The sequence below is a fragment of the Pocillopora damicornis genome, chromosome 3 (assembly GCF_964200805.1).
Source record: "Pocillopora damicornis chromosome 3, jaPocDami1.2, whole genome shotgun sequence".
NCBI lineage: Eukaryota > Metazoa > Cnidaria > Anthozoa > Scleractinia > Pocilloporidae > Pocillopora > Pocillopora damicornis.
The window spans coordinates 15,751,543-15,778,135 of NC_142672.1; the positions used below are offsets into that span (position 1 = coordinate 15,751,543).

Consider the following 26,593-nt stretch of genomic DNA (forward strand, 5'->3'; position numbering starts at 1 on the left):
ACACGTGTACACCATGAACCATGCAATTTCTACAACCGTGCAAAAAATGCAATCTACTGGATATATACCGTTAGTTCATCCATCAGATGGCCTAATTTCAGCAAAACAAATACACACAGTACGTTCTTTGAACAATTGGTATCAGGAAATAAAGCTCAGCTGCAGTTGATGAACTGCTCATCATACACTTTTAGGAAAAAAGGCTGAGGGTCGTCTGAGGGTCGAAGTTGTCTTCTTTTTTTTTTTTGTTTGTTTTTTAATAATTTGCTATTGTTTTTGTTTTCGCAAAGATATACCATGAAGTTTACAACACATAACACTAGTCTTGTTCTGTTAGGGTTTTGAGCCCCATTACTAATTCAATACTTCAGGCTGGCTAGCACATTTAGTTTGTAGCAGAGCCATGCACAGTTATCTATCTTGAAAAGACCTGTAGTTAGAACTGTAGTTGGTACATGTAGTGGCAATTGATAACCTCAGTGAAAGTCATCATCAGAGTCAAGTAATGAGTTTTTTTGTCAGTCGTAAAATACCAGTCTCTCTAGTGAAACAGATTGATCAGTCATGCAGTGACATTTAACAGTCTGTTAAGAAGTGCAAGCCAGTTGGAAAGTAAGGTTTTTCCATTCACTTCACTTGTCATCTTATTGTTATGATTTGGATTCATAGTGACAAAACTCTATAATCATGTCACCTGCCTGTAAGGATGCAAAATTGGTGTCCCCAATGGGTCTGTTGTCTTCTTTATCACTCAAATTTGAATTAAGTTGTTATCGTGTACCATGACACATACAACTATTGATGTTCATTTTTAAATGGCTACAAATTGAGGTACATTTGGCATATGAAGATTTCCAAGTACCATGAACTGAAAGAGCGCAATACCATTTTTTTACACTCTGCATAACTGCTAACATATCAAAATATAAATAGCATGGTAGATTTGTTATGTAAGAGGCAGATTTTGCATTCTTGTCATGAAAACATCTTTATCTATTAAATCTCATCTGGTACCAAACAAGGACTCCTAATTCTCATCATAAACCAGAAGTTAGTCCAAGAAAGACAAATTTCATTATTTTCTTTCCAGAAAAACACCCCTCTGTTTTGTATCACATGTTTCCAAAGCAACTCTCAACTAAATATGTACTCAAAACAACTGATAACAAATTTGATTTCAAAACTATCCAGCCTTGACATTACTTCAAGTATTTTTTTTCTTAGATCACTCCATAATATTTACTGAGCTTAACAATGAAATACACATGCAAATGCAGCATTTTCAAAAGTTTAATGAATAAAGAATTGTAATTAGTGAATTGGGTCTGATGAAAAACAAAAATCTTTCTTTTTAATAACAACATTATCTTAGAATGTAAATTTCCTTTTTAAATAGCAATTCATAAACAGAATTTAAAAAACTGTATTCATGTAACTTATTGACTAAAATACTAGAGAGGAAAGCCCTATAACAGACAAGATGGCAACTCCTCATTAGCGAGTCAAAGAAAAAAAAAGGCATTGTTATGCAAATTTTTGTCTACCTTTGTGTGGAGCAGACTTTTAATCACCCAGTTTACTACAAATTACTTTGCACCCATGATGTTGTTAAAAAATAAATGTCCACTGGATGCTGAACATGCTAGGGCCATCTTTATAATATTCTTGTCAACAACCCTTCAAAAACACCCTTCAATTTAAGCTTAAATATCATTACAAAATAAAATATTGGTATCCACATTGCAGGTTAATTGCTCCAGAATAAAGCAAAATCGGCATTTCAAAAACAACATTGGTTAAGTCAAATGTTTAACCTTGGAACAGAAATAAATTGATTCTGACATAATGTCATGTATGATTGTAGCCTAATTCTCTGAAAATCCCTAAAATCCTTAAATATGAGTCAGCCAATAGGAGAAAATTGTAAGAATTTTGAAAACTGGAATTTTAAGCATCATGCAAGCATTTTCTAGAACTTTTCCACAAGAACATCATAAAGAAAAAATAAAATGGAAAAGGCGTTATTGCACCTTTCTGTGGGAAAGGACAGCCACATTTTTGTTCTAAACTTACCGGTATGACCCCAGAGAAACAACACATAGAAAGGTTCTAAACACATAGAATGAAATAAATATTACCAACCCTTCACTGGGGTCTTAAACAAAATGAAAGTTCAGTCATTTGCTTTTTATATCCTCTGTAGTTTACCCAATTTTAACAATCACATTATCAGTACTCAACACTAGTTTGATGCATGGCATTGAAGCTCCACTTTGCTTACAAAACTCAAACGAGTGTTACTCAGTTAATGAACACTCATGCAGTATCAATAAATACGTTTTTTTAACTGGTGGTTCAACTTTCTCCATGAATAAAAAAAACTATTTGACACATTTGACAAATTTCTCCTGGGATAAAAAAAAACCCTTTAAACCAATTTGACTTTTATTACTTTTCTTTATTTCAGGTTATAACAATGAATACAAAATAAAGAAAAATACAAATCAAAATTGCAGCAGCTTACTTAATTCATGTTGCTACCTGCTGGGATATTTCTCCAGCATCACTGGTAAAAACTGCCAATGCAGCCACCTATATAGTTGATCAGTAAAGCTTTCATCATCAAAACTTTCTGGCACCAGAGTGTCTTAAGCTCCACAAAAAAAAAAACAACAACATTCTGGTGATGCAGACACAAGTCTTTCCAAAACAACAAAATTTTATTAAGGTACATGTATGTTTTTATATTTCCATGAAAACTACATGGCATTATCTGATATAATAAAAATAAAAATAGTAATAATATTGATAATAATAATTTTGCAAGAATTATCATAACAGTAATAATAATTCTACATTATTCAAATGTAGCATTGTTCAATATAATAGTTTCAAGGTCTAATATCCATTTCTTGAGCAAAAAAAGCAGAATTCACCCCACATACCTAGTACAGTAGGTGTACCAAAGGATCCACATAATTGAGAGGAAATTAATATAAATGTTATTTTTGGGGTCATGTTGATACCAGAGTAATGATGATACTTTGCATTTATTGAACAATATAAGAACAATTGATGCTTGCCATGGTAACTACGATAATATTTTAATTAATAACTGAATTAGTGGTATGAGTGGCCACTTTTGCCATTGGAGGCAGCCAAGTGGCAATGCATTGACCTGTTTCTAAAACTTACTGGTGATAAGAGGAACATTTTCATAAAACATTACCCATGCTCCTTTGTTTCCTTCTAAAAAGAATTTCCATTTTACCTTTGTTGCCCAAGTATTAAGCCTTGATTTCATATAATGGGTTGTAGCTAAGAAATTTTGAGTGAAGCAGCTTCAAAATGGTGGACAATTGTAAATGTGTATTATCTAACACATGCCAGTTATGCTTAACCAAGTGTTTGCCGACAGAAAAACCAGCCGGCAATTAGTGACAACCCTGCATGAAAACCTCCAGAGCCAAATGCTAGACACATTGATTATTCCAGAGTTAAATACTGTACTCAGGGGTGAAGCGAGTCAAGCAACACCACAAAAAATGCCTTTTTTCAATCCTTTTTCCACTGGGCCCAATTATTCAAAGGCTGATTAATGATAACCCAAGGTTAGATTTTAATTCAAGTTTCTTGATCCATTTGTTTGAAAGCCATTTTGGGATCATTTTCTCTACTCTTTTAAGAGCATTCAATAATCAAACTCTAGACAGAAATAAATATATACTGAATTTTCCTTGTTTAGATCTGAAATCAGATTTCACACTAACCCTGGGTTATCTTAACCTAGCTTTGAAAAACCCTGCCCTGGTGTCTAAAATTTCACTTCTTGCAACCATTTCTCAAGTTAAGGCTGGCAAAGGGCAACCTTTAAGAAAGTTGACCTTAGAGACCTGACAATATATACTAAAACTAGGTTTTGGACCAATATGTTTGAGATATGGTTTCAGTAACACACATAACTTTATCCATCATAAAATTCTTAACTGTAGACATTAATTTCCACAGTGCTGGAGCACACTGATTCATAGAACACAATATACATTGTTGGCAACACCCTCAGTGTTGTCCCTTTTATAAGTATGGCAGGTAGATAAAAATTTTCAATTAGCAGATCAGTCTTTTTACCTGGTGAATTTTCAAGCATTCCAAGCAATTTAAGCTAGTAATAAGTGGTACAGTATTACAGTTGTAAATTCTGCAGATTACTGCCTGAAAAGGAAACCTGGACACCCTGTGAGTCCATCTATATTTGAATACAGAATCTTTTCGGTAGCTATATGTTGAACAACATACTTCTACATGATAACATACATTTTAATAATCTTTGATAAAAATCAGAGACATTTAAGCATTCTATAGATGCACTTAAGATAAATGACAAGCAACATCATTTGCCATCAGTATTTAATGAGCAGTGATTTCCTTCACTAATATATCTAATATCAATGGCTGCTTGTTATGGTTGCTATGCTACACTTAAAGAAACAAGACTTGACAAGTTTTTGATACAGACCACAAAAATGACGATATCAAAAACACTTCTCCAATATGCCCAACATACACGTAGCTTGAAAATTTTTTACATTTTTAGTCCATGATCAAAAGAAATTCCAACTGAAAGTGTATAGAATTAAAATTTTGGAAGGACATTCACAACTTGATTATATAAATTTCTTAACTTCCATGTTGAAAACATTTATCAAATTGGTCCAAATTTTCCTAGGCATACAACTGTGAGTCAATACAATTCATGCAGACACTATATCAACCCTGGTGGTCATATTATAAGCATAAATGGTCTTCTAGCCTACTCCAATAAATTTTAGGAAAACAGACTTAACTACTTTCTTGTTAAAGTTGTTTGACAGAGAAACACTACAAACTTAATTTGCTATCAAGTGTAAGATACTAAGGAGTCTACAAACTCTAAAATTTTTAAGGATAATAAGGTGTTCTACATCTCAGCTTTGTAGATGAAGTACAGTACAATGCAATCTGAATGTGAGCCTGCACAAAGAAAGTAATCAACTAAGCCCAAGAATATGTTAATAAGTAACTATGATAATTTATGACATTAAGTCCCAATTCAAAAAGAATCAGTGGACCAAGAAATGAGGTAACAAAGGCACCATTGAAAATTTAGATCAACTGAGCAAGTTTTAGATTATCACGAAAGTACAAAAATTTTTTAAAGCTCAAGGTTGCCCAAGGAAATCTGAAGCTAAAATCTAAAGAAAACTGAATGGTGAAAAACTTGTTTCAAAACAAAACCTGAGACAGGTGCCAGCACATCCTGGTTTTATTCATACAAAAAAACACTACACCAGACAAAGACAAGCCCAAGAATAATTAACGCTGCAAGAATAACCAATAAATTCTAGATTAGAACACTAAAAATGATGAGAAAGCTACTTAAAGCAAAACCTCTAACAAATTTGAGTCAAAAATAATGGTTACAGGTAATTGACAAAAGAACCCGAGTCACATCAAGCACAGTGACTCAAAATTTATTGTTTCTAGTTTGACTACAAAGTTCACTTTCCTTGTCTCTGGTCTATGGATTTCTATAAGCTGTGTGGAAGAGGGTTATAAAATTACTACTAGAAAAAATAAATCTAATTTGTTTATCAAATCCATTGTATTTGTGTATGTTTTTGAAATTGAAAACCAAAGTAATTCTCCCATTGTGAAAAGGCATTTTACTGAAGATTTCTTTAACCTGCAACATGCAATAATCTTTCCCTTTCATGTCTATGAAATGCCATTAACTTCATCTTGCAATCATAGAACCTATTTGTCCAGTTTCAAGACATCAGCGTTCACTCCACAGAAAAATTTACGACTTAAAATTCGCAAAACATTAGTTTAGAACCAAATGAAAGAACATAGTGTGCACTGAGTCTCATTTGAAAGGAAATGGATTAACCCAAACAAACTTTTGCCTTCAAGAAACACAGGAATCCATAAAGCCCTTACTGATAAATTAGGATTGTTTTTGCGTGGACAAAATGTACACCCAAGGTACACTGTGTTCGGAAACAATGATTCCCATGACATAACACTTAACAACAAAGATCTAGACTCATAAAATGAAAATGCCATGGTGCCCACTTGAAGCACATTGTAGCCACAGACATCTGTGTATTGGTGAGGTCACAGATCCTATGAACAAGTTATATCTGCTTCTCAAGGCAAAGCGAAATTAACTCGAAATCTATCTTTGTGATGATGTAGATCGAGAAGTGACCCTCTATGGCCATCTAAAATCTTTCCAACGAAGGAAAAAAAAGAAATTAATATGTTCTCTGATTCATTGAGAGGAAGTAGCAACTGTTCTGTATTTCGCAAGGCAAATCAAGACGACAATCGGAGAACTGAACGGAAAAAGTCAACATCACGAAGAAGCAGCTATATTTCCTTGTTCTTCAAATCCTTGTACAATTTACCATAAAAATCACCACGTTAATACGACGACAGTACTACTAAAGCCGCTTCGCTTTCTTTTGAGACAAAGCGACAGCTCTTTCGGCTTAGTTCAAGCTCGCGTTCGCCTGCTCGGTAACCTTATAGGCGAATCGAAATATTTCAATATCTAGCATTCTTGTTCAATTTGCTAGCGCTTCTGCGATAATCCTTAGCATAGCAAACCCTTTGATGATCACTTCGGACCGTTCGAAACGATATTGAGATAAGAAAATGGCGGACAAGTGATTAGACAACCGCGCAAGTCGCTGCTTAGGATTAAATATTTCATTCGCAAAAAACTTTTTAACTCCTACCGCTATATTTCACTCACCGTGGCAGAATACATTTGGAAGTCTCCCAAATAAACATGATGTGCTTCCCATCTTCTTAGAAATTTGGAACTTAACACTTTGCTGATTAAAGTTCGGCTATGGTTTAGGCGACAAACTTGAATGTCTCCTTCGTGGATCAGTTTGAATTTTGGTCCTGCTCCCGTACTACATCTTTGAGGACGTTGCGGTCGCTGTTGTCCTCCATTCGCTATCGCCACAGCCATGGCCGTGTGGATTGCCAAGGCGTCCGACAGTAAACTCACAGACTGGAAGATATAAAAACACCAAAATATTTCACCTAAAGGAACAGTTGTTACTCCATAGATCGAGTGTAAACATATCTAGTCCAATTTGCAAGCAGTCGAAGAACTGGCCTTTTAGCCCGAATGACGTCACATGCAACGAATGATTGACGTCGAATAAGAAATTTCCAGTTGAGGCGACTTATTATCTCTAAGCTGAACTCTTCTAACCAGCTTGGACTGAAAGTCTCGTTAAAACCAGATCATAAGTAAGCTGAAAAGCTTTTCTGTAATTTTGCAGGAATTTCAGCAAACAAGCGAGTAGTGCAAAAGCTATTCTGAAATTGCCTGAACATCGAGAGGGAAAAGGAAAAAGTGTGATCGCATAGAAATAAACTCATTTGAATATTTTGTTTCCTTTGACAATTGAAAGACAAAGATGGATCATACGAATTTGGCAGACGAGCTGCGAGGGCTTTTCATAGCAATAAAAATGAATTTAAATTGCTTTTGTCTTGCCACGAATGACCCAAACAGGAGCAATGTATGTGTGTGTTACTCACTTATTCTGCGATTCTTGAAAATCGTTGAAACGAGATGAGTTGAGGGAAAATGTTGCGATGAAAACATTCAACAGTTTACGGAGAAAGGACTTAAAGTAATCTCGGATGTATCAGTACTTTAATTCAACCGCTTTTTATCCTTTCTTTTCTTGTTACGAGCATAATAGAATAGGGAAAAGTCGAGTACCAAACGAGAAAAGCCACGAAAAAAGAATAATAAATATGGATCTATTGAAATCGTAAAAAACGTTTCGTATTTCTCTTCACACGACAACGTTTCAATCTTTCTTTGCACAAATAACGATAAATGAAATTGACAGTTTTCAATGAAATCGCAAGTCTTTATTTGCAGCATACGCGGCGTGTTTCCAAACAAGAAATAGAACAGTTCTAAATCAATAATATCGAAATGAAGGGAAAGCGAGTGAAGGCTTTGACCAGGAGTACAAACAGCTGCCAAGAAGCAGCTCACATTAAAATGCCTTTCTATCCTCTATAATTTGCATATAAGTTCCTTGGAGAACAGATGTCACCTTTAGAGTTTTTTCCTATGAACTAATACGCTTACAGTTGAATATCTTCAATACATAAAGCAGTTTCCCACCCAAGGTATTTTCTTTGCATTTGCGATCAAAATATGAAAACTATTGTTGTTGCGATCAGCAAAAGCAGGGTTGATGTCATGCAACGTTACTTGAGAGAATGCACGATTCAGCTTCATGTTCCGGTTACAAAGTGATAACAGATTTATCAATCTGCAGTCGCGTTAAAAACCGTACACATTAAACTTTGATCCTTGAAAATTGATAAACTTCAGTTCGATCATTTACACCGAACCGGTTAGTGATATACTTGACTAACAAATCTAGATGAAAACCGAAACTTTCATAATTAGGCATCCTCCTCGAAAAAAAACATTGGTCTCATATTGCCCAGTATACACGCTAAATGTGAAATTTCAAATCTAAGGAACGACAATTCCAGCGAGGACTTACATTCAGGATATCTTTAATTTCGAAGATATTCTAAACCGTAGAGAGCAAACTTTGTTTCTTCGACAAACAAACACCCAAAAGCTTTGTGTAAATAGATTAACTTTGTGGCTTCTGACGGGGAAATTATAATCGTGCTCTAGCTCGAGGGCTGTCTAGGGGATACAAATCGTAACGATCAAAACGGTTTCAAAGAAAAATTCCAGGAAGTAAATTAACTTCAATGGAATAGCATTCAAAGATTTTAGACTAAACAGTTATCTTGATCTGAAGGCAAAGGCTTGGTTTTGGCACACAAAAGCGCCTGAACGAGGTGTCTTTAATTATCGCACTTGTGCCCCTGTGAGGTTAATTCTGAAACTAACATCGTGAAAATGAAAAAGGAAAATGCCCTCGAGGTATATGATTTTCTTAAGACGCCCACGACAGGGTGTCGAAAATTCAAATTCAGGTTTTGTGCCTGCTTCAGTCATTGATTATCGATCCAACAGGGAAAGTTCAACAAATCAGATTGGACACGAATTTGTTGCGCAAAAGTTTTTCGCAAACAACGCATTGCGAATCGAGTTGACTTCAACTGCAGTTTCCGTAATTTGATGTCAGTTTTCGGCGGATCCCTATGTTAAAAATTTTAGTCTTTTTCCAGCTCCCCATAGCTCAGCTTTGAATCGAAATAAAAGAAATAAGATTAAACATTGTGAGCAGAGAGCAACTCAATTCGTAACTTATTTTCCCTGTTTTTCAAAAACCACGAAAAATACATTTTTTTCACCGCAGTGAGTGTTAGAAATTTAATTGCTTGTACTTCAAGGCAAGAGCCTGCGGTGCTGCCTGGGATACCATTCAGGGAATCAACCTGACAAAAAATACAACTGAGAGAGGAACAGGCTGTGTTTTAAAAGGACTGGCTTTCAGAGCGACATGAACAGATGTACAAAGCAACACATATCGACTTGGCAAGCTGTGGGTCATTTCAGATAGTACAATGCTTTTTGTAACGATTTTACAAGGAAAATTGAGGCCGTAGGGTTGACACTTCAATCCACTCACACAAGTTGGATATCAATTCTACTTGCTTCGGAGAAAACAAAAAAATCAGAAACTATTTTTTAAAACGCGGTTTGCCTTATACAAAGGTTAGAAAGTTATGATGACTTGGTACTTTGATTTATCTCTTGTTTATCTTTTATAAAAGCGTGCATCAATGTTAACTTCTTGTGGGATTTCACCTTAGACAAAGAAAAGACTGAAAAAGGAATTCAAAATTTCAGGATAAGCAAGGGTTAACGTGGTTATAGCCACGCCAGGGGCGTACCTAGGAATTTTTGAAAGAGGGAGAAGGGGTCACGGTTACAAATTTCCTCTTGCGTTATGTGGAGAGGCCTACAACGCTGCACTAACTTGTGTATCGGCAGGCTCGTAATCTCGTGGACAGAAAATTAAATTGAAAGGGATTTCTGACGTGAAGATTCTTCTGGTAGGATCTTTTTCACAGAACTGATGTATGAGGTTCACGCGGCCCTTTGCGCCTAGGTACTCCAAGACTTTCCACCCCCGTGGCCACTTCCCTGGTGTTGCGAACAAACCTACGCTCTGATAAATGGGGGAGGAGAGGCTGAAATCATTTCGCTGAAATGTAATCGATTTTCTTTTTCTGGCTAACGGTATGCACCGCCGGGATATGTAGTCCGCGAATAAACGACGCATTCTTTTAATTTAGTACCGACATCTTTTCGAAGATGACTTCTGCTATTAACTTCTATTTGTGGAATTTAATCGATTAGACATTCTTCGACCTGAAGACTGAAACCCTCGAGATTAAAGATAACATGAGACTGACTCTCCTAAAAACAACTCTTAAACATCTCTTGCCCACACCTAATCTAGAACGTTACTATTTCTGAAAAGTCTAGGACAGAAATTATCAATTTTAAGGCATCGGTAGTAACTTAGTAATTAACGATTACGGTAACATACAGGCGAGCTCATAATGCATCTCTAATCATCTTGAAAAAAACGAGGGATTAATTCAGAAATCTAATCATGTGGGGATTAATGGTGCATTCACCATGAATACGTTAAGTGGCCAAAAGAGGATCGAAATAATCAGGTGGCAAGCATCAAAAGCATGGTGTGTGATTAAATAGGGCTTCAGTTAGACGAAATGAAGATTCCTGATCTATAGGTCATATGGTTGGAAGGGAAGCTGAGTTTCAGAGAAAGACCGCTATTTGAGACAAATATAACAGTAATTGCTACTATCTGTAATGCTTAAGCAGGCTGACGTGAATCAGCAAAGTGCTGAAATAAATGAAGAAGACACTTATTTTGGGTCAGTTCTCATTGGTCAAAATTTCAGTTTTTAACTGAACCCAATTACTTTTCTTTATTCCTTCACTCGTCTAGACGACGTCTCACTCACGTTATCTTTGTTCACAAATAGTACTAGTGCCTTCCTAAAACAAAGATGTATTTCCGTTAGTTCTGCAGTTGTAATTCAGTACTGAGTTGTATTAGAACCTTGCGGGTCTCAATTTTTTCGCATTTTGCATTAATTCCTTGATGGTTCATTTCAAATCCATACAGGAAAAGATTCCCACGAGAAAGAAAGAAAGAAAGGAAGGAAAAAAAAAGTTTTAACCACGAAAAAAACACAAAAAAAAAAAAAAAAAAAAAGGCCGTAAACACCAAAGGAGTGTGCAGGGGAAATACATGCTTTCTGTCTGACTTCGTTTAAGTTTCAATTCTTTTGAGAACTACGGTACAGCTAGAGTTTATCGTATTTCAAAGGTTAGAAAAAGTTCCAATTTTTACCTTTCTTTCCCTGTAAATGTTTTCTGCGTGATCCGAACTGGAATCCCAAAAATGAGTTCTCCGAGGAAACTTTTGGTCATCTTAAAGAACAAGAATTTCTTTCCACTAACACAAAACATCAGCAATCGGCTTAAAGAAACTTCAGGGATATTCTCATGCTACACGGCACTCTAAAAAGTTCATTCCTGCGTCACGTTTTTTGCTCAAAGGGGGCGCAGCCTTCCATTAAAAAGCCAATATGCTCAAGAAAACAACTGATAACCACGTCATATTACAAATTAAAATCAGAGAATGAAAATATTGCATATGAAAGAGTACTTGTGAAAAAAGCAATTAAATATCATTTGACTTGTCAGACACGAGCCACATGGCTCACCAAAACCAAGGGATTATAAATCTCTCCCTTAAGCCTAAATTGTTAGAATGGCTCTTAGGCTAAAACTCTCGTTGCCATTATGACATCAAATCAGCTATTTATTTCAATCATCTTCCTTAATTTTCAATTCTTTACTAGGTTACAAAAAACTTCTGATAATAACCGTTGGAAATTTGTTTTTGTTTTTATTTCGGGATTTCTTGTTTCGTTGTTTTTCAGAGTTTATCGACAACTTCAGACAGATATTCCTGAGCTATCTTATAAATGATCTTCCAATGCAGTTCCGACAGGGTTCTTTTAACTTCATCTTCACGAAAGGAAACCCGTCAATTCTTTTCCAGCTGTCTGATTACAATCCTGTCAATTGCGCTTTGGGATCCAATCAGATTTGGGCACTTTCATTAGGTTTTGCCAAACTTAAATTACTTAAAAGGTTGAACTTTCCTTATTTCATAGAAAGCCAACATCTGATCTGTCAGACTTCAAGTTCAAACAAGGAACCAAATTGTAGTGGTTTTATGAAGATCAACCACCCTCAGCCGCGATTCATCACCGGAATTTTGTTTACTTCTAAATGATAATTTGTAGCGATAAATGAACCTTGTTGTTTCATGCATGCACTCACCGCGACAAAAGGGGTCCAACCTTTCATTTGACCAATAACGTTTTTTCTTTTTTTTTTTTCCATTAGATCAAATATCAAGCATTGCTGCTTCAAACATTTTAATTTGTTTAAAAGATTCCTAACAAATTTTAAAAGGCGCATTACTCACGCTGTAAAGTATAACAGCGATAATACTTAATCTTTATAAGATAGAAATACTTTTTCAGATAAACATGTTTGAAGCCTCTTTTTTGCGCTTGAAAGAGAGAGCAGGAGAGCGGGTGACGTCGGAACGAGAAGGGACAGGGTCGAGGGGTGGGACAGAACTTATCTCGCTCCAATCTCTTTTCGCTTGACGCCCCCGACCCACATGAACGAAAAAATTTTGCTTGTATCTTCTTTTCAGTCAGAGAAACGGTCTCAGCAAGTTAAACTTCCGAACTAGTTCAGCGAGTCAGCGATCGTCTGCTCAAAGGTCCAGGTGTATCTCTTCTTGATTAACTACCACGATGAGGCTGACATGACTGCATCAGTTTACAAATTAAAAGCCTAACCATTTTTATCAACACTATTCATCAGCATTGCAGAGAAACAAAAAGTAAAGCTGTTAGTGTACTCACATGGCCACAATTAGTGCAAAGTGAGAAAACGTGTCATTGAGGCGAAAGAAAAAACTTTTATACCTAGTCTTCAAGTGAGCGTAAAATTTTTCGGCATAAACCACGGCGCCAGTGCGTAGGTCACTGAAGCAGTTAAAGGTGGTAAAGACAATTTAGACCCCTCAAAAGGCCAGGTTATAGTTTCAAAGTTAAGTAGCCTTGATCCTTAAGTCGCCGACATCAGTCGTCGAGAGTTAACCTGCGCTAATATATCTCCCAACTAAGCGGTTTTGACATTGGTGATTGGAGCATTTTGCAGGTTGCTGGTCGTAGATGAACCCAGTACCGGCATGGCTAAGCTCACTAACGAGTTTCACAGAGCGTCGGACCACAAAATCTGTACTAACGGGTATAAGAATCCTCACTTAGGACTCAGAACGCGGTTTCTCCTATTCTCAAGTAAGAATTCCTTTCGTAACCGGGTCAGAATTTGTCCCCTATAAAACTGCACTCGCAAATTTTTCGGCGGAAAAAAAATCGCTGGGAAGAATGTTAATCAAACACAGAGCAAAGCTAAGATAATTTTAAAGGGACTTAAAAATTGATTGCTACCGCGACGAAATTGAAAACTAAGTTATATACCTATGCACTTTTTGGTAGCAAGCTTGAGCAATTTAACTGCAACGTCAAATGGCTTTCATTGGCATGTCAGCTAAGGGCTAGTGACCAAGCTATACTTTACAACACAAAAATGCGTAATTAGTTCAAATATGAATTGACTTCATCAATTGACTGAAACGAGTGACATTGCGCAATCATCACGGTCTGTACTCTCATATCTATCGCTCTGACGGTCTGTACTCTCATATCAATCGCTCTGACGGTCTGTACTCTCATATCTATCGCTCTGACGAAGGACTAACGCTCGAAACGTCAACTTTTTAAACTCTTTACGTTGGCCAATTTACGTTTTCAACTCAGTTTTAAACATTAAATTACCCTGTCATACTCTCCCACCGACGCAGCTCCACAGTTTCTCGTAGACAATGGCTTTATCCCAACGGATAAAGAAGGGACTCCCTAAAATCTCTTAAGTTATTGTAAAACAAAGCCACTTACCGCACAAGAGAAAGACCTTAAAACTAAACAGGATGCCTACCACTTCCGTTGAGACAAATAATTGCAGTTTTTAAATTTTACATAAAAATGTTCCGCGAGTTTCTATAGTAATGTCAGCAGGTTTTGTTTCAGAAGAATCAAAAAGCTATTTTGTTTTAGGCACTATTTAAGTTTTGTTGAATGATTTAAAACGAGACTGACAATTCCGATCACGCCTTGCAGTGGGAGTTATTATTTAGGCAAGAACTCACGTATTGTTTTGGCCCCACTCCAATGTTTCTTGACCTCTTCCGATCTTTTATGGTGAAGAGACTGTTGTTTTAAATTCCAATCTGTGCCCTAAATTCTGCCCCGCCGAAATCTATCCGAGCATGCAAGATTGCAGTTTATTAGTCATTTTACAGAGGATCTCGTTAGAGATGATCGATCAGTGCTGAGGTCGTCTTTTGACGGTAATTTTAAGAACAATAAGAACAACGAGGAAATATTGGGAAAGATAATTTTAGAAAAAGAGGTGAAGGAATTGGAGCGGTAGGTTGGATGTAAACTTAATTTGTAATTTCAATGAAAAGGAATTACGCACTTAAATGACCACCTAGGTCAAGTCTCGTGGTAGGGCGGATACGAAAATTTATTCATCCCGACTGCACGCCAAAAATAAAAGAAGCAGGAACATGGGTATTATTGAGTTTCTGTTCCATTTAAAAAGACTCGAAAGTGACATAAATCAATGTGCTGTCTCAGCCGGTTACATTTGTTTTAGAATGTAAACCTCTTGGGCTACATCACCAATTTGTGTACTTATTTACCACAGATACTGGAAGGCTCGCATTTCTGGTTTGTCGTCTGCGACAGCTTCCTTTCAAGATCAGCGAGCCAGAAACGATATTGGCCCCACCACATGATTTCAGACGTTCTCGAAAAAGAAACTCATTAAGCAAATATCACGAAAGTGTATAATGCTGTTGGAATAAACGTACAAAACCTGAATAGAACTGTCACTGCTCTTTGCTACAAGACTCCTACTTTAACCCTCGCGATGTACTAGATAGTTATCATTTTGTGTTATTGCAACGAGTATTCGGTCAAACGTAGACCAAACAATATTAGAAGTGTACTCAAATTACCCTTAAGACTGACAATGACATTGAGATGACGAAACACTCACTAAACTCTACAAAATAATGATTCCTGGATAGCGCGTGGTCAGTTTAGGATAATTTTAAAAACCGTAGCTTGATGTAAATTCGTAAAACCATCAGTTTACCGACTTATCTAAATTGACAGTGAGATACACTTACAAACAAACCGACAGAAACTGAAAACTATCAACCCACGAAGGCAAATCTTTAGGTGCATTGTTTGCCAGACAGGAAAAATTTGTGTGTCACATCGCCTGAACTGAATGCGATGAATAAGGAATAATTGACAGACATATTTTTTAAATATCAGCAGTAGTGCTTTGAAAAACCGAACAAATGTAGAATTTCCTTCAATAGTGACATCCATCATCAAAAATTGACGATTGTGGTGCACCCAGGTGATAACAGTTTTCATCAGCCCCGGAAATTAGACTGCTGGCAAAAATGGGTGAAATTGTCCGTTCACAACGAATTATTTTAGCATTTACCGAATCGTCCTAACTTGGTTAAGATAATCAATTACTGCAGTCTTCCACGCCAATGTGGATAACATTTTAAGATGAACTCAATCTAATAAACTTTGAGCTCGATGTGTTTCGGTTGATTTACTTCATTTCCTGTCCTTTCTCGTTCGATCAACTTGTATGTAAGATTGCGAAAGAAGAACCGTAACGTACTAAGAACTGCGTAAGAAGATGAATAATAACTAGGCATTTCATGCGCTTGCACCAAACGCGGTTATGCGTTTCTTGAATCAGTTGTGGACGTGAATGTAACGAATATGTCAACTGAGGAAAATTGTCGAACCGTTATGCAAATTTTCGTTCAAGAAACGTAAATGTGGATGACTTTCTCACTAATTAAGTAGACAATGACTCACCAGCTCTACATAACAGCCATTCGATGCTTACATCATAGTTACCATAGCATGAACCAGTGGCGAGACATGTTTTACATCAGCAAATTTACCACGGTCACACTTCCTTTCAGAATTTTCTACTCGAAAGGCAAACATTTGTGGACATGCGCATGACATAATAGCGACTTCCTTGTTTTGTTTTGACCATCATAAACATGATGTTATTCATGACGTCACATTAGCTCTTCCGTATGGAATTGGCCACCGGATAGCATACCACGTAATTCCTGAAGATATGAAGTTCATGTGCGTTTCGTGAAGAAATTCGAAAAGAATTAAATTGCTGCTAAGAAAGGCTTAGTATTTCAACAGATCAATATTTATTTTTGTCTTAAATCAATCAGATTTAAAAGTATTATCTGTGATGATTGCATTTTTACGGATGAGTGCTGTTCTGTACTTTGCGTGCAGCAAGGTCTGTTGATCGTCATCGCGGGGTGACCTGTAACTTGCCCAGCGTGCGTAGATCCGAATTCAATACTATCTATCTTGTCATAAGGTTTTGGATAACGGAATCAGCAGGATACTAAAAACATACAACACGTGCGCTTTTAATGTAATTAAAGTAACACGTCATAATAGTTTATTGATTCAGATATAGAGTGCCTCTATTTTAAGGCCTGTTTAATAATCGTTTAGCGGTAAAGTCCGATCCCTGAGCCACCACCCAGAGAACCTGAGCACAAGTCGCTTTTGTTACCTTTAATCCGGAAAAATTGAAGTGTGAGCCATGAGGGAGTTGCGCGAGGGCATGGGGCGAAAGAGCAGAAGAAAACTAGGAGAGGGACGGGCGCCAATAGGCGCTCAGCAGTCAAACGTAGGAGATGTCTAAGAGGATCAATTTTGGCCGAAGCACATCAACTTTTCGCAAAGAGCTTCAAAGAAATACAACTAAGTTAAAACATTCTCAGGAACCTATATAGAAAAAATGGAGGGAAAAGGAAAATTCGAAAATTTTCGAACAGATAGTTTATTTGATTACGGGTATCGTGTTTTTACTGATTGTAACAGATCAAAACTAGTAGTCATGGAATAAAAAAATTAATTATTTTTCCGAATAGTGCTTTGGTTATAGACGAACAGTGTTTTGAAAATTGCAACTGGCAAACAAAAGCGACAGAACTATCGACAAGCAAACATGGGATAGCCATAAGCGGTAGATCGGTTTTCAATTGAGTGTGGAAAACCAAAACGGAATTAATCACAACGGCCAATCAGAAGAGAGGAAAATGCCTTTAAGAGCCAATGAGAACTCAAAGTAAAAACAACCAAACTGCCTAAAGCGCGGGAAAACGCGGGCGACCTAGTCGTTTTTAGTTTTGCACCTGATTGGTTGAGAAAATAGCGCAGATCACAGAGCGAAGTAAAGCAAAAGCAATGCAATCCCAGATCACTTTTGACACTCAATGGAAAATACAGTGCAACGAACGATAGGTTTTTGACCAATCGGGGAGCTCGTGATATCAGTTATTTTCTAACGCACATGCAATCAGTGTTTCAAGCAATGTGACAGAGAATGTACAAAAGTGATTTATCTGAAAATTTTGTGAACAGAAAATCGCATGAACTGCTCGTGAATGTGTAATTTATGATCACCCATGAGGTTCTGAGGGGTTTGCGATTTGCACTCGTAACGGCTCGTGCAGTTAAGAACATTTTCAAAACAGTGCTCATGCCCAAGAATCACAAAATGCACACACGTCCAGGCAAATTTCCTCTACGTAAACTAAATTGAAAATGAAATTGCAAATAGTAACTTGTAACTTGTGATATAGACTGATGATGATAGTAATAATAAGAATGGTATATAGTTACAGAATAAGCGAGTGAAATGATAATTCCTCGAAATGCATCCGGGAAACATAATGGGTAAATAAATAAGCAAACGAATACGACAATAGCTCTTATGCAAGATGACGTCAAATATAAATCTTTGCCACCTTCTTATTGATTTCATTTTATTTTTTTTTTCATTCTTTTTATTTCAGTTTTTATGGAAGTACTTTCTTATTAAAATTTATCAGTCTGCACCATAAAAGCGAGGCTTGGAAGGGGGGAGAAGTCTATTCGTGAGTGTAGTGGCTGCGTACAACAAGCATATTGATCAGTTGTCTTCAAGGCCTGGTTACCTTGTTTGAAAGAGTTAGAGCCTAGGTCCTCTTAGATAGCAAACCAATTTTTGGCAGTTTGGCGATGCGATTCCCTCAATTGATTATTTTTTGTATGTATTCCTTTCATAAATCGTTAGATAAAAGCATGACAAAATGTTACCCTGTTTCTTGCTGATGGGTATGCGGTTTTACCATGTTTTCAAAAATAGACACATCAATTAGCTGAATATAGTATAACATCAAAACGAGTACTGCCTTTCATCGGATTTCGGCACTAACAGAATTAATTCAAACGCGCGGAAATAAACATTTAGCTAACAATATTATCGTCCTTCGATAAAAACTCCTGATGCTGCACTAAATGTTCGATTAGATGCGTTAAGGATGTTACTGAAATTTTAACAGGAACTCTCATTGTTTGGAGATATACGTAAATTAAACTTTGGAGGCTGGAAAACTTCCTTTGGTAGAAACAATTGTGTGCAATCTGGTTGGCTTAAAACAAGTCTTTTCCTGTTTATTGCTTTCTTGTTGAGAGTTTGCGATGAATAATATTTATTCGTTGATGAGGAAATGGAATGACAGCCGTCTAGAGAAAAAAAGAAGACGAAAGATATGTTTTCTGTTCGTATTACAATTTTTTTCCTCAAGTTTTCAAGTTGGATGAGCGATGTTTTCATTTGAAGTTACAGTAACTAACTTGGCGGAATACTTTCCTAATTTTCTCCGTTATAGCAAGTTGAGGAAACTTCTCGCACCAAAATGAGGAGAACACAACTGAGATTTTAAAATAGAATTGTTATAGAAGACAACTACATCGAAGGACCATGCCGCGCATTTGCACTCTGAGCGGAAAGTACATCTATAACAAAGACAAAATTACACAAACGAAATAGTGTTACGGGATTTTACCACAGTGCCGTCACAGCAGTACAAAGGTAGCAACTTCGGCAAATAATTCAATTACTTGCGTTCAGTGGCACAACTAGTTTTATGTATTTCGTGTGATGCGAGATTTAAGCGCGTTTCGACCATCCCCGAACAGAAAGCGCCACACTGCTTGCACCTTTGTAGAAATTAACGTTCGGTGCGGTATATGGAAAACAGATTTTAAACCAGCTGTTGTTGCTTTCGTTTTCCATATTTGCGGCATTTAGTTGTTGCTGTCAGTGTTATTGGCTAAACGACCAGTGGGAAAGGCGTATCAAACACAAGAGATGCGACTAAACGCTAAGCAACTCTCAATTTGATATTCACAAATATCCAACGATTAACGCGTCTTTTTAATTGAAAATAAAGTCTTGATTTATCTATCGGATTTGAAACACGGACCGTTCATAACATTTTAAAAAAACTAAATATATTGAAATATCATCAGTGTTAAATACGCAAGCGAGATTGTCATGTAGAATTGTCATGTAAGAAAAATTTAAAGCCCGGAGCGAATGAAATATAGCAAGACCTGAGCGCCTGATAATTGAATTGAAATCTGCTTGGGTTCGTCAATTAACAACCAACAGATTACTACTAAAAGACATGCGGTACACGGAGTGCTAGCCACGGTAAGGATGGAAGAAATATTGTTGATACCCTTAATCGATGACCGTTTAAATAGAGTGGTGTAGATAATCTTATGTTCATCGTTACCATTTCAAACCTTTAGACTGTATCAGAGTGGATTATGTGAAATTGTTCAATTTCGTTTCGATAGCGAACGCTATAACACGATCGCTCCGTATGAAGGAAAAAGAACAGCTAGCTTTCAAAAGTCAGGTGAATGCGGGTAAAAAACACAATAAATGGAAAAGTTTCGACTTACCTCAATCTCTTCTTTCTTGCGTCGTCTACCAAAGCATAAGGGTCGAGAGAAAAAGGATTTTAAACGTTTGAACTTCATCTTGACGATAAAGTTATTCTAAATGAGACATCGATCTTTTAACATTAAGAGAAAACCGTGCTTTCGTGCACCGCCGGGCAAAGTCGAGGTAAATGTCGTTTACAGTCGGGTTACTCTCTCCACTGTCGTCACAAGAAACCTTTCAAATGCTTGGCCAATAAAAAGTTTGCAGATAAACAAAAGCAGTTTACGTAAGACAGAGACAATTAATACAATAACTCCGGGATTGCGAAGGGGTTCAGTCTTTAGAATGATTTCCCTTCTGCTATGCAAAGAAACCAGGTAGCCTCAATACAACCAGAGAAAAAAGAAAAGGAGAAAAACTAGGTGATAAATTTCCCAAATAAAACTCTAGGAAAGGCAATTTCGGGCCTCAAAATCTCCTAGTCTCTTACTTCATTGTCTAAGAAGTCTAAAAAGGTGATTTTTATTCCAAATATTGACTCCGTTAGTTAGGGCGAGTGTGTAAGCAAATTTGCTTGATGCAATGTTGGAAGACTTGCACATTCGAGCGACCCGAGTTTAAAGAAGTGATATGATTAAATTTAGATAGCATGACTCTTTATCCAACAATTTAATTGTCTTGAGATGAAGGTGATTCTCGGAAGCACTACCGCTGTTACTGAAAGCTTTACGAAGTAAAAGGGCACGGTCGTATTTCGGAAATGTTTTTAAAAGTTTTGTCTTTGTAGGCTGGGAACAAATTACAGCCCCCACATGTAGGATATACTTAGTATTTATAACTAAGTATCTAAAAATGATATGATATACATAAAGACCAAGACTGCAGCAGCATACACGAAAAGGCAATCAAGCTAACAATTACCAAAACCTTTTTAGAAGTTATATGGAAAATTGTTTAACATATTTAGTTGTCTGAGCAATTTTAAGATGCTTGAGAGTGGCAAAAACTAAATAAAAAGGCTCGAGAAAAACAAGTTTTTAATAGTGTCATTGCAGAGAAAAAAATCAAATAAAAAAGTTGGAACCCTTTTAAAATGAATTTTTTTCCTGAACCTGGCCAAACACATATCAAGGATCTGGAGATTTACTAAGAGAAGGAGGATTAGACAGAATTGATCACGTTTCATCCAAAATCCAAATGTTCTCAAACGATGAATCACTACGTAAATCCGTTGTTTTGTTAATAAATGTGTTATTGTTATTTTCAGTTTGTGCGTAGTGGAAATAACTCACCTACCAAACCGATATAGAACTTTATTGAAATAAAAAGCAAAGGGTGACCCTATTCTTTTTTTTTTTTTTTTTTTTTTTAAGAAATTGGCTGTAGTCAGATGGATAAATACATCCATATTTGCGTATACACTAATTTTTTTTTTTTGCAATTCGATTCCATAACCAAAACCAATGGATGGCGCGAAGATAAGGTCATTTCATATTAAACAGAAGGAACCCATCTTAACTTAAATGAAGATGAAATTAAAAAAAATTACAGTATTATAGTCTCAATAAGGCGACTGAAGTCCGAAGTCAAGTAACAATGGACTAACAGGTCTACGTTCTCTTCCTCAGCCGAAACATAAATCTCTTCTGTCTTCAAGGTGAACTTTTTGCAGTGGTCAATCGAAAGTGATTATCTCCTAACAAGGAAAAAATACCAACAAACTATCCGATGTAAATGAGGAAAAAACAATTAAGTGCCACAAATGTATGCCAAGTTTGACGACCAAAGTAATTCTTTGTTGGGTTAAAACGATATATATATATATATTGTCTTTTATAATCTTACACCAGAATTCTTTGGACTTCTGGTGTAAACTAGCATTCTGGTCATATTTTGGCAGAACATTAAGGCCGTGGATGCAGAAATATAAGCACTGATTTGCCTGACATACTTGTTCAAGCCTCCCAATTAGTGAATTTGGAAAATGAACGCCTCCTGCGTAGCCCAAACGTTTTTCAAGAAATGAGTACCACAAACAGTCCGCTATTAATTATTATTGGCGATAACAAAATCAAGATTGTCCCTCTTACGGCACTAATTTAATGACAGTAGTCTTGAAGAGACAAATAGTAAACCATTCAGTTGCATTTCGCACTGTCTTCATTTTCATTTTTTAGCTTCAGACAATTTTTCTGTCTGTATGAAAACACTCGCGATATCTTAAACGTGCAAGGGTTACTACTGCCTGAATTTAAATGTCTCTGGTTGAATTCACATGCGTAAAGAAAATAGCAAGCTAAATGGCTCGTAATCTTAAGGAAAACCCTATCATAACTTGATTTTTTCGTTCCGCTGTCAGTTCCGGCATAGGATCCTACTCATTTCTCATTTATTCATTAAAATACTCAAGTTATTCAACTAAATTCAGGAACTGCGTTCACTTGGAAACGATGATATCATGATTTCATCGGTGTGTTCCGAGTCAAAGGTTAATTCAAAGTTTATAAACAAATGGATAAAGAGCGTCTCACGGTGGATACACTAGTAACGGATGTTTAAAAATGATTGTTTACATTTCTAATCTTTGGCAATCCGTAACGGTCAAGCTCTCAAGAAACCAACCAAAAAATCACAGTAAGCGCAAAGTTCCCAGAAGTTCATCGTTGACAGCATAATTAAAATCTCAGGCCAATTCAATACCCGTTAACATTAGCATATTACGTTGGGGGAAAGTTGAAAAGCTTTTCTTTTATTTCTACGATTAAGTCTAGGCCTATTGTGACCTATTGTGTCTACACTAACCGGAACAAAAACGGAGCTTTGCGAGGAACGCACTAGGCATTTTTTGGCAAAATTATTCGGCCCTTATGCGCATGCCCAAGGATGCCTTAAACTTTAAGGTACCTCCCCTCCCTCGTTGTTTCTCAGTGACCATCTATATTCTTCGCCTGAGAGAAGCCATGTGAAAGTGAAGCGGTCCTTCCCATGAACACAAAACAGCCGACCGACGCGCTTTTTATTTCACTGGCGTGAACCCATCAGCCTTTAGAAACGTAGGGTGAAAAGGGTAATTTTACGCTACATGATAAAATTCGATACACAGCTTTTCCACTGGGGCCGCATTTGTGTCAATAGTTATAGATACTATCTAGCGCGACCTTCTGAAAATAAAGTACCTTACTGGCTCAGATAATTTTGTTTTAATCTAATAACATGGCAAGCGTGCGACAAGAGATGGAATTCAGGCCACAGATATGCTTTTATCGCCATGGTAGCTATTTCCAAAATATCTCAAGTAACAGTACTATATGAATCAGCAGATAGAAGTGTCACCGTCTCAAAGAAAATTACTGAAACTGAGATACCGGTATTCGGCTCGTAGAAATTGAGGTAAAGCGGCAACATTTCCTGTGTTTCATGAGGAAAGGTATCCTAGAAATAACAAAGAAAAGTATAGCAAAGATCTAGAATGAAGTACCGCTCTTTTCAAATTATGCAAAGAGAAGGATCCCTATCAACAATATGGCGATCGAAAGAAGACTCAAAATAACCCGCCTCTACCGTCAGTAGAACTCAATAAAGTCATCACTAGAGAGCTTTAGTCAAGTGAGGATTGCGCTTCCAGATTAAAGGGGCCTTGCACTATCATAAAATGCGCAAAAGAGACTGAATGTAGAGGCAGATTGTCAGAAAGGAACACTTCACAGACAGCAGTTCTAGACATCTCAAAATCATGGTAATCAGGTGACTCGATGGCACCACTAATGGTTTCCCGGAAGGCATTTTGCCAAGCTTTGCCCGGAAATTCCGCAAATAATGAACTAAAACGACCAGTTTCTTTCGAAACTAAAACTGTCAGGTGGGGGTTTCGGTTTCTGTCATTGAACAGTTACGTAACTTGCTAATATTTGATTTGCACTTTTCCTGGGCCCAATTCGTTTTCTCCAGATCGAAAGTTTAAGATCGAAAGTTTCTACCGAAAGCGCAGCCAACACAGACATCAAACCACGACTCAGGATTACTCTAAGAATCCATATTTTGGCTCCCAGCTGACTTACTGATAGTTAACGAAGTTTCTATATTCCTCTTTCATATCTGAAATTTTTTAACGGTTTACAAAAACCGATCGAAATACCGCGCGCGAGTCAGATGACAATCCTGTTACCGAAAATAATTCGATACAGCTCTACAGGCTTTATCGCGTTTGTTTAAAATTTTCCGAAATCAAAACAGTGATCTGTCTCCGAGAATCTAAAACAGAAAGAACGCGTGAAGTCCCCTCAGAGTTTCAGTGTTTTGTTGATAACAGGGCCGGAAGTTAAATGAAAAGGAGCTTTCCAATCAACACCAAATTAGGTATTAAGACCAATAATTATATCAGACACAGACAAAAGGAACTGAAAGAAAACTCTATTTGCACGAAAAGGTATGGTAACAATATTCACCTTAAAAAATTACTTTTTCATCCTGAATTGAAAAATCGAATTGGTTTAAGGGCAGAATGTATTCCGTCCTCGTATGTAAATTCTTCAATTTAGCTCAGCTTCAACACAATGCCTTCTATTTATGCAAACATTACATCAGCTAATTTCCGTTTCGATCCTACATAATGAAGAGTGTCGACGTGTGTAAGCAGAAAGGGCAAAAGAATTTGCGACGCTTACGGGCGAGTGAGGTGTTGGTTTAAAACTTCTCTATCCAAGCAAAAAATGGTTCGCCATCTCCATCTATGTCTTTTCATCAGCTTCTTTCTTCATCTCACGATAGTCCAGGCCTTCTTCTGCAATGACAAGAGCTGTGGAAGATGCGTGAACTCGAGATTAATTAAATGTCGATGGTGTAAACGAGATAATAGATGTCACAATCCCGGCGCCGTTCTAACAAATCCTTGCAGCAGAACGGAAAATATTGTAAGCAAATCTCATTGTGATGACGAACTGCCACGCTATGATCCTAAATTAGCCTACAAAATGTTACTTCTTTCTGCTGCAGCATACGACTCAGTTGATCCGCAAGAATGCCTCAACAATTCGCTCCCATCTGGCAAGTTTCAGCTTCAAGCTGTGGTGACAAAGAATTGTGACGTCTTCAATAACAGCTGCTCAGGCTATGTGGCTGTTTCACATGCGTTGAAAGTAATCGTAGTCGCTTACCGTGGCTCTCTGGGTTCACATCAATCAGCAGCCATAGCCGAGGAAACTTTGCTTAAGCCCATGACAACTTTCTTCCGTGGCAAAGTTCAATCCTATTGGAAGAGAGGTTTCGAGTTGTTATGGCAGGCAAGCATGAAAGCGGAAGTGGAAGCTCTTCTATCGAAAAATCCAAAGTACAAAATCTGGGTCGCAGGGTATTCTCTGGGTGGTGCAATGGCATCATTGACCAGCACATGGATCAGTTCTTTCAAATTAGCTCCTCGCGAAAACATCATTTTGTACACGTTCGGCATGCCTCGAGTTGGAAACTACGACTACGCCCTGCAACACGATCAATTGGTCAACAACAGTTGGAGAGTTGTGAACAAAAACGACTTAATTCCTCATTTCCCCATAGTTGTTGGAGTCCCTAATATCTTCATTGGTCCGTACCACCATGGCGTAGAGGTATTCTACAGCGACGGAGCTGCAAGCGTTTATTCAAAGCACAGAGAGTGTCACGGGAAACCATACAATGAAGATGCCACATGCAGCTTCGCTGAAAAGCACCTTTCTATCAAACGGCATTTAACCTACTTCAGCATTCCAGTAGGAGACTTTTGGAAAACAAGATGCCTTCATCCATGATCAAAGAGCGAGAGGCACCGAAAGACTCCGCGGACCGAGTTTTTCGACGAATGAGTTACACGTATGCACTGAACATTTTTAGTTAAAAGAAAAACAGGGAAAATGAGTTAGATTAATTTCGCGGATTATACTAACGAAGACAAGTTTCATTTAACCTTAAATTTTACTTATTTTATGCAGCAGAAGTAGCAATCTTGTAAAACTCGATTTTCAAGAAAACTCATGTGTTTAATCTTGTTCTATTACTTGGTGATTCAATGAAGTGCGTGCAAGGGGAGCGCCTAACGTTGAACAACACAGTCAACTGCATGATTTCGTCTTTTTATTCAAGTGTGGAAAGGTAGACTTTACGTAGAATACTGGCTTGTAGGCAGAATTTGGAGGGGTGACCAATCCAACCACCTGTTAAGTCGAGAACAGTAGGAAAGACGAGACAAAAATGGGCTAATCATTGACCACTCGGATGTAATCCTTTGAGTAAGTACAAGAGGTTACAAACTGCACACAGGTATAATAATGATGATAAAATGAAAGTAGAATGGTTGGGGTCAGAAGTTGAACAATCATTGAGCAAAAAGCGAAAGAATATCCGGGCAAATGGTTTACCACTCTAAATAAAAGGACAAGATTACGACCCACGTAATGAACGAAAACTATTAATTTACAGCTCAAGCCTTGAATAAGAAATTAAAGCTCCACCAATGGTAGTAAAAATTTGGTAAATAGTGTT

General features: G+C 37.1%; 2 protein-coding genes and 1 long non-coding RNA gene across 11 annotated transcripts in view; 2 read left to right on the forward strand and 1 right to left on the reverse strand.

Annotated features, from left to right (window-relative positions):
• Positions 1-20,258, reverse strand: part of LOC113668008 (C-Maf-inducing protein) — a 32,779-nt gene extending 12,521 nt beyond the window's left edge. For 3 of the 9 annotated variants that reach the window (XM_027183888.2, XM_027183887.2, XM_089201576.1), the window contains exons 1-2: positions 20,101-20,258; positions 6,800-7,066 (exon numbers count right to left, since the gene is read on the reverse strand). In XM_027183888.2, coding sequence (XP_027039689.1) covers positions 6,800-7,066; positions 20,101-20,178 — 345 coding nt within the window. In that variant the 5' untranslated portion in view covers positions 20,179-20,258. Of the gene's footprint in view, positions 1-6,799; positions 7,067-11,411; positions 11,611-14,109; positions 14,317-16,131; positions 16,453-20,100 lie in introns of those variants that run through there. The other 6 variants (XM_089201580.1, XM_027183889.2, XM_089201581.1 and 3 more) reach the window with 4 other exon arrangements.
• LOC149048487 (uncharacterized) lies at positions 14,439-15,104 on the forward strand. Its single transcript, XR_016185217.1, has 2 exons — positions 14,439-14,640; positions 14,924-15,104. It is a non-coding gene; the product is annotated as an uncharacterized LOC149048487 (long non-coding RNA).
• A 1,625-nt stretch (positions 20,259-21,883) lies between the features above and the next one.
• Positions 21,884-26,577, forward strand: LOC113668018 (lipase ZK262.3). Its single transcript, XM_027183904.2, has one exon. The coding sequence runs from the start codon at positions 24,793-24,795 to the stop codon at positions 25,861-25,863; it is 1,071 nt and encodes a 356-aa protein (XP_027039705.2). The 5' UTR covers positions 21,884-24,792; the 3' UTR covers positions 25,864-26,577.
• Positions 26,578-26,593: the final 16 nt, after the last annotated feature.

Coding starts and splice junctions, on each gene's coding strand:
- LOC113668018 (XM_027183904.2), top strand. CDS start 24,793: ATGGTTCGCCATCTCCATCTATGTCTTTTCATCAGCTTCTTTCTTCAT.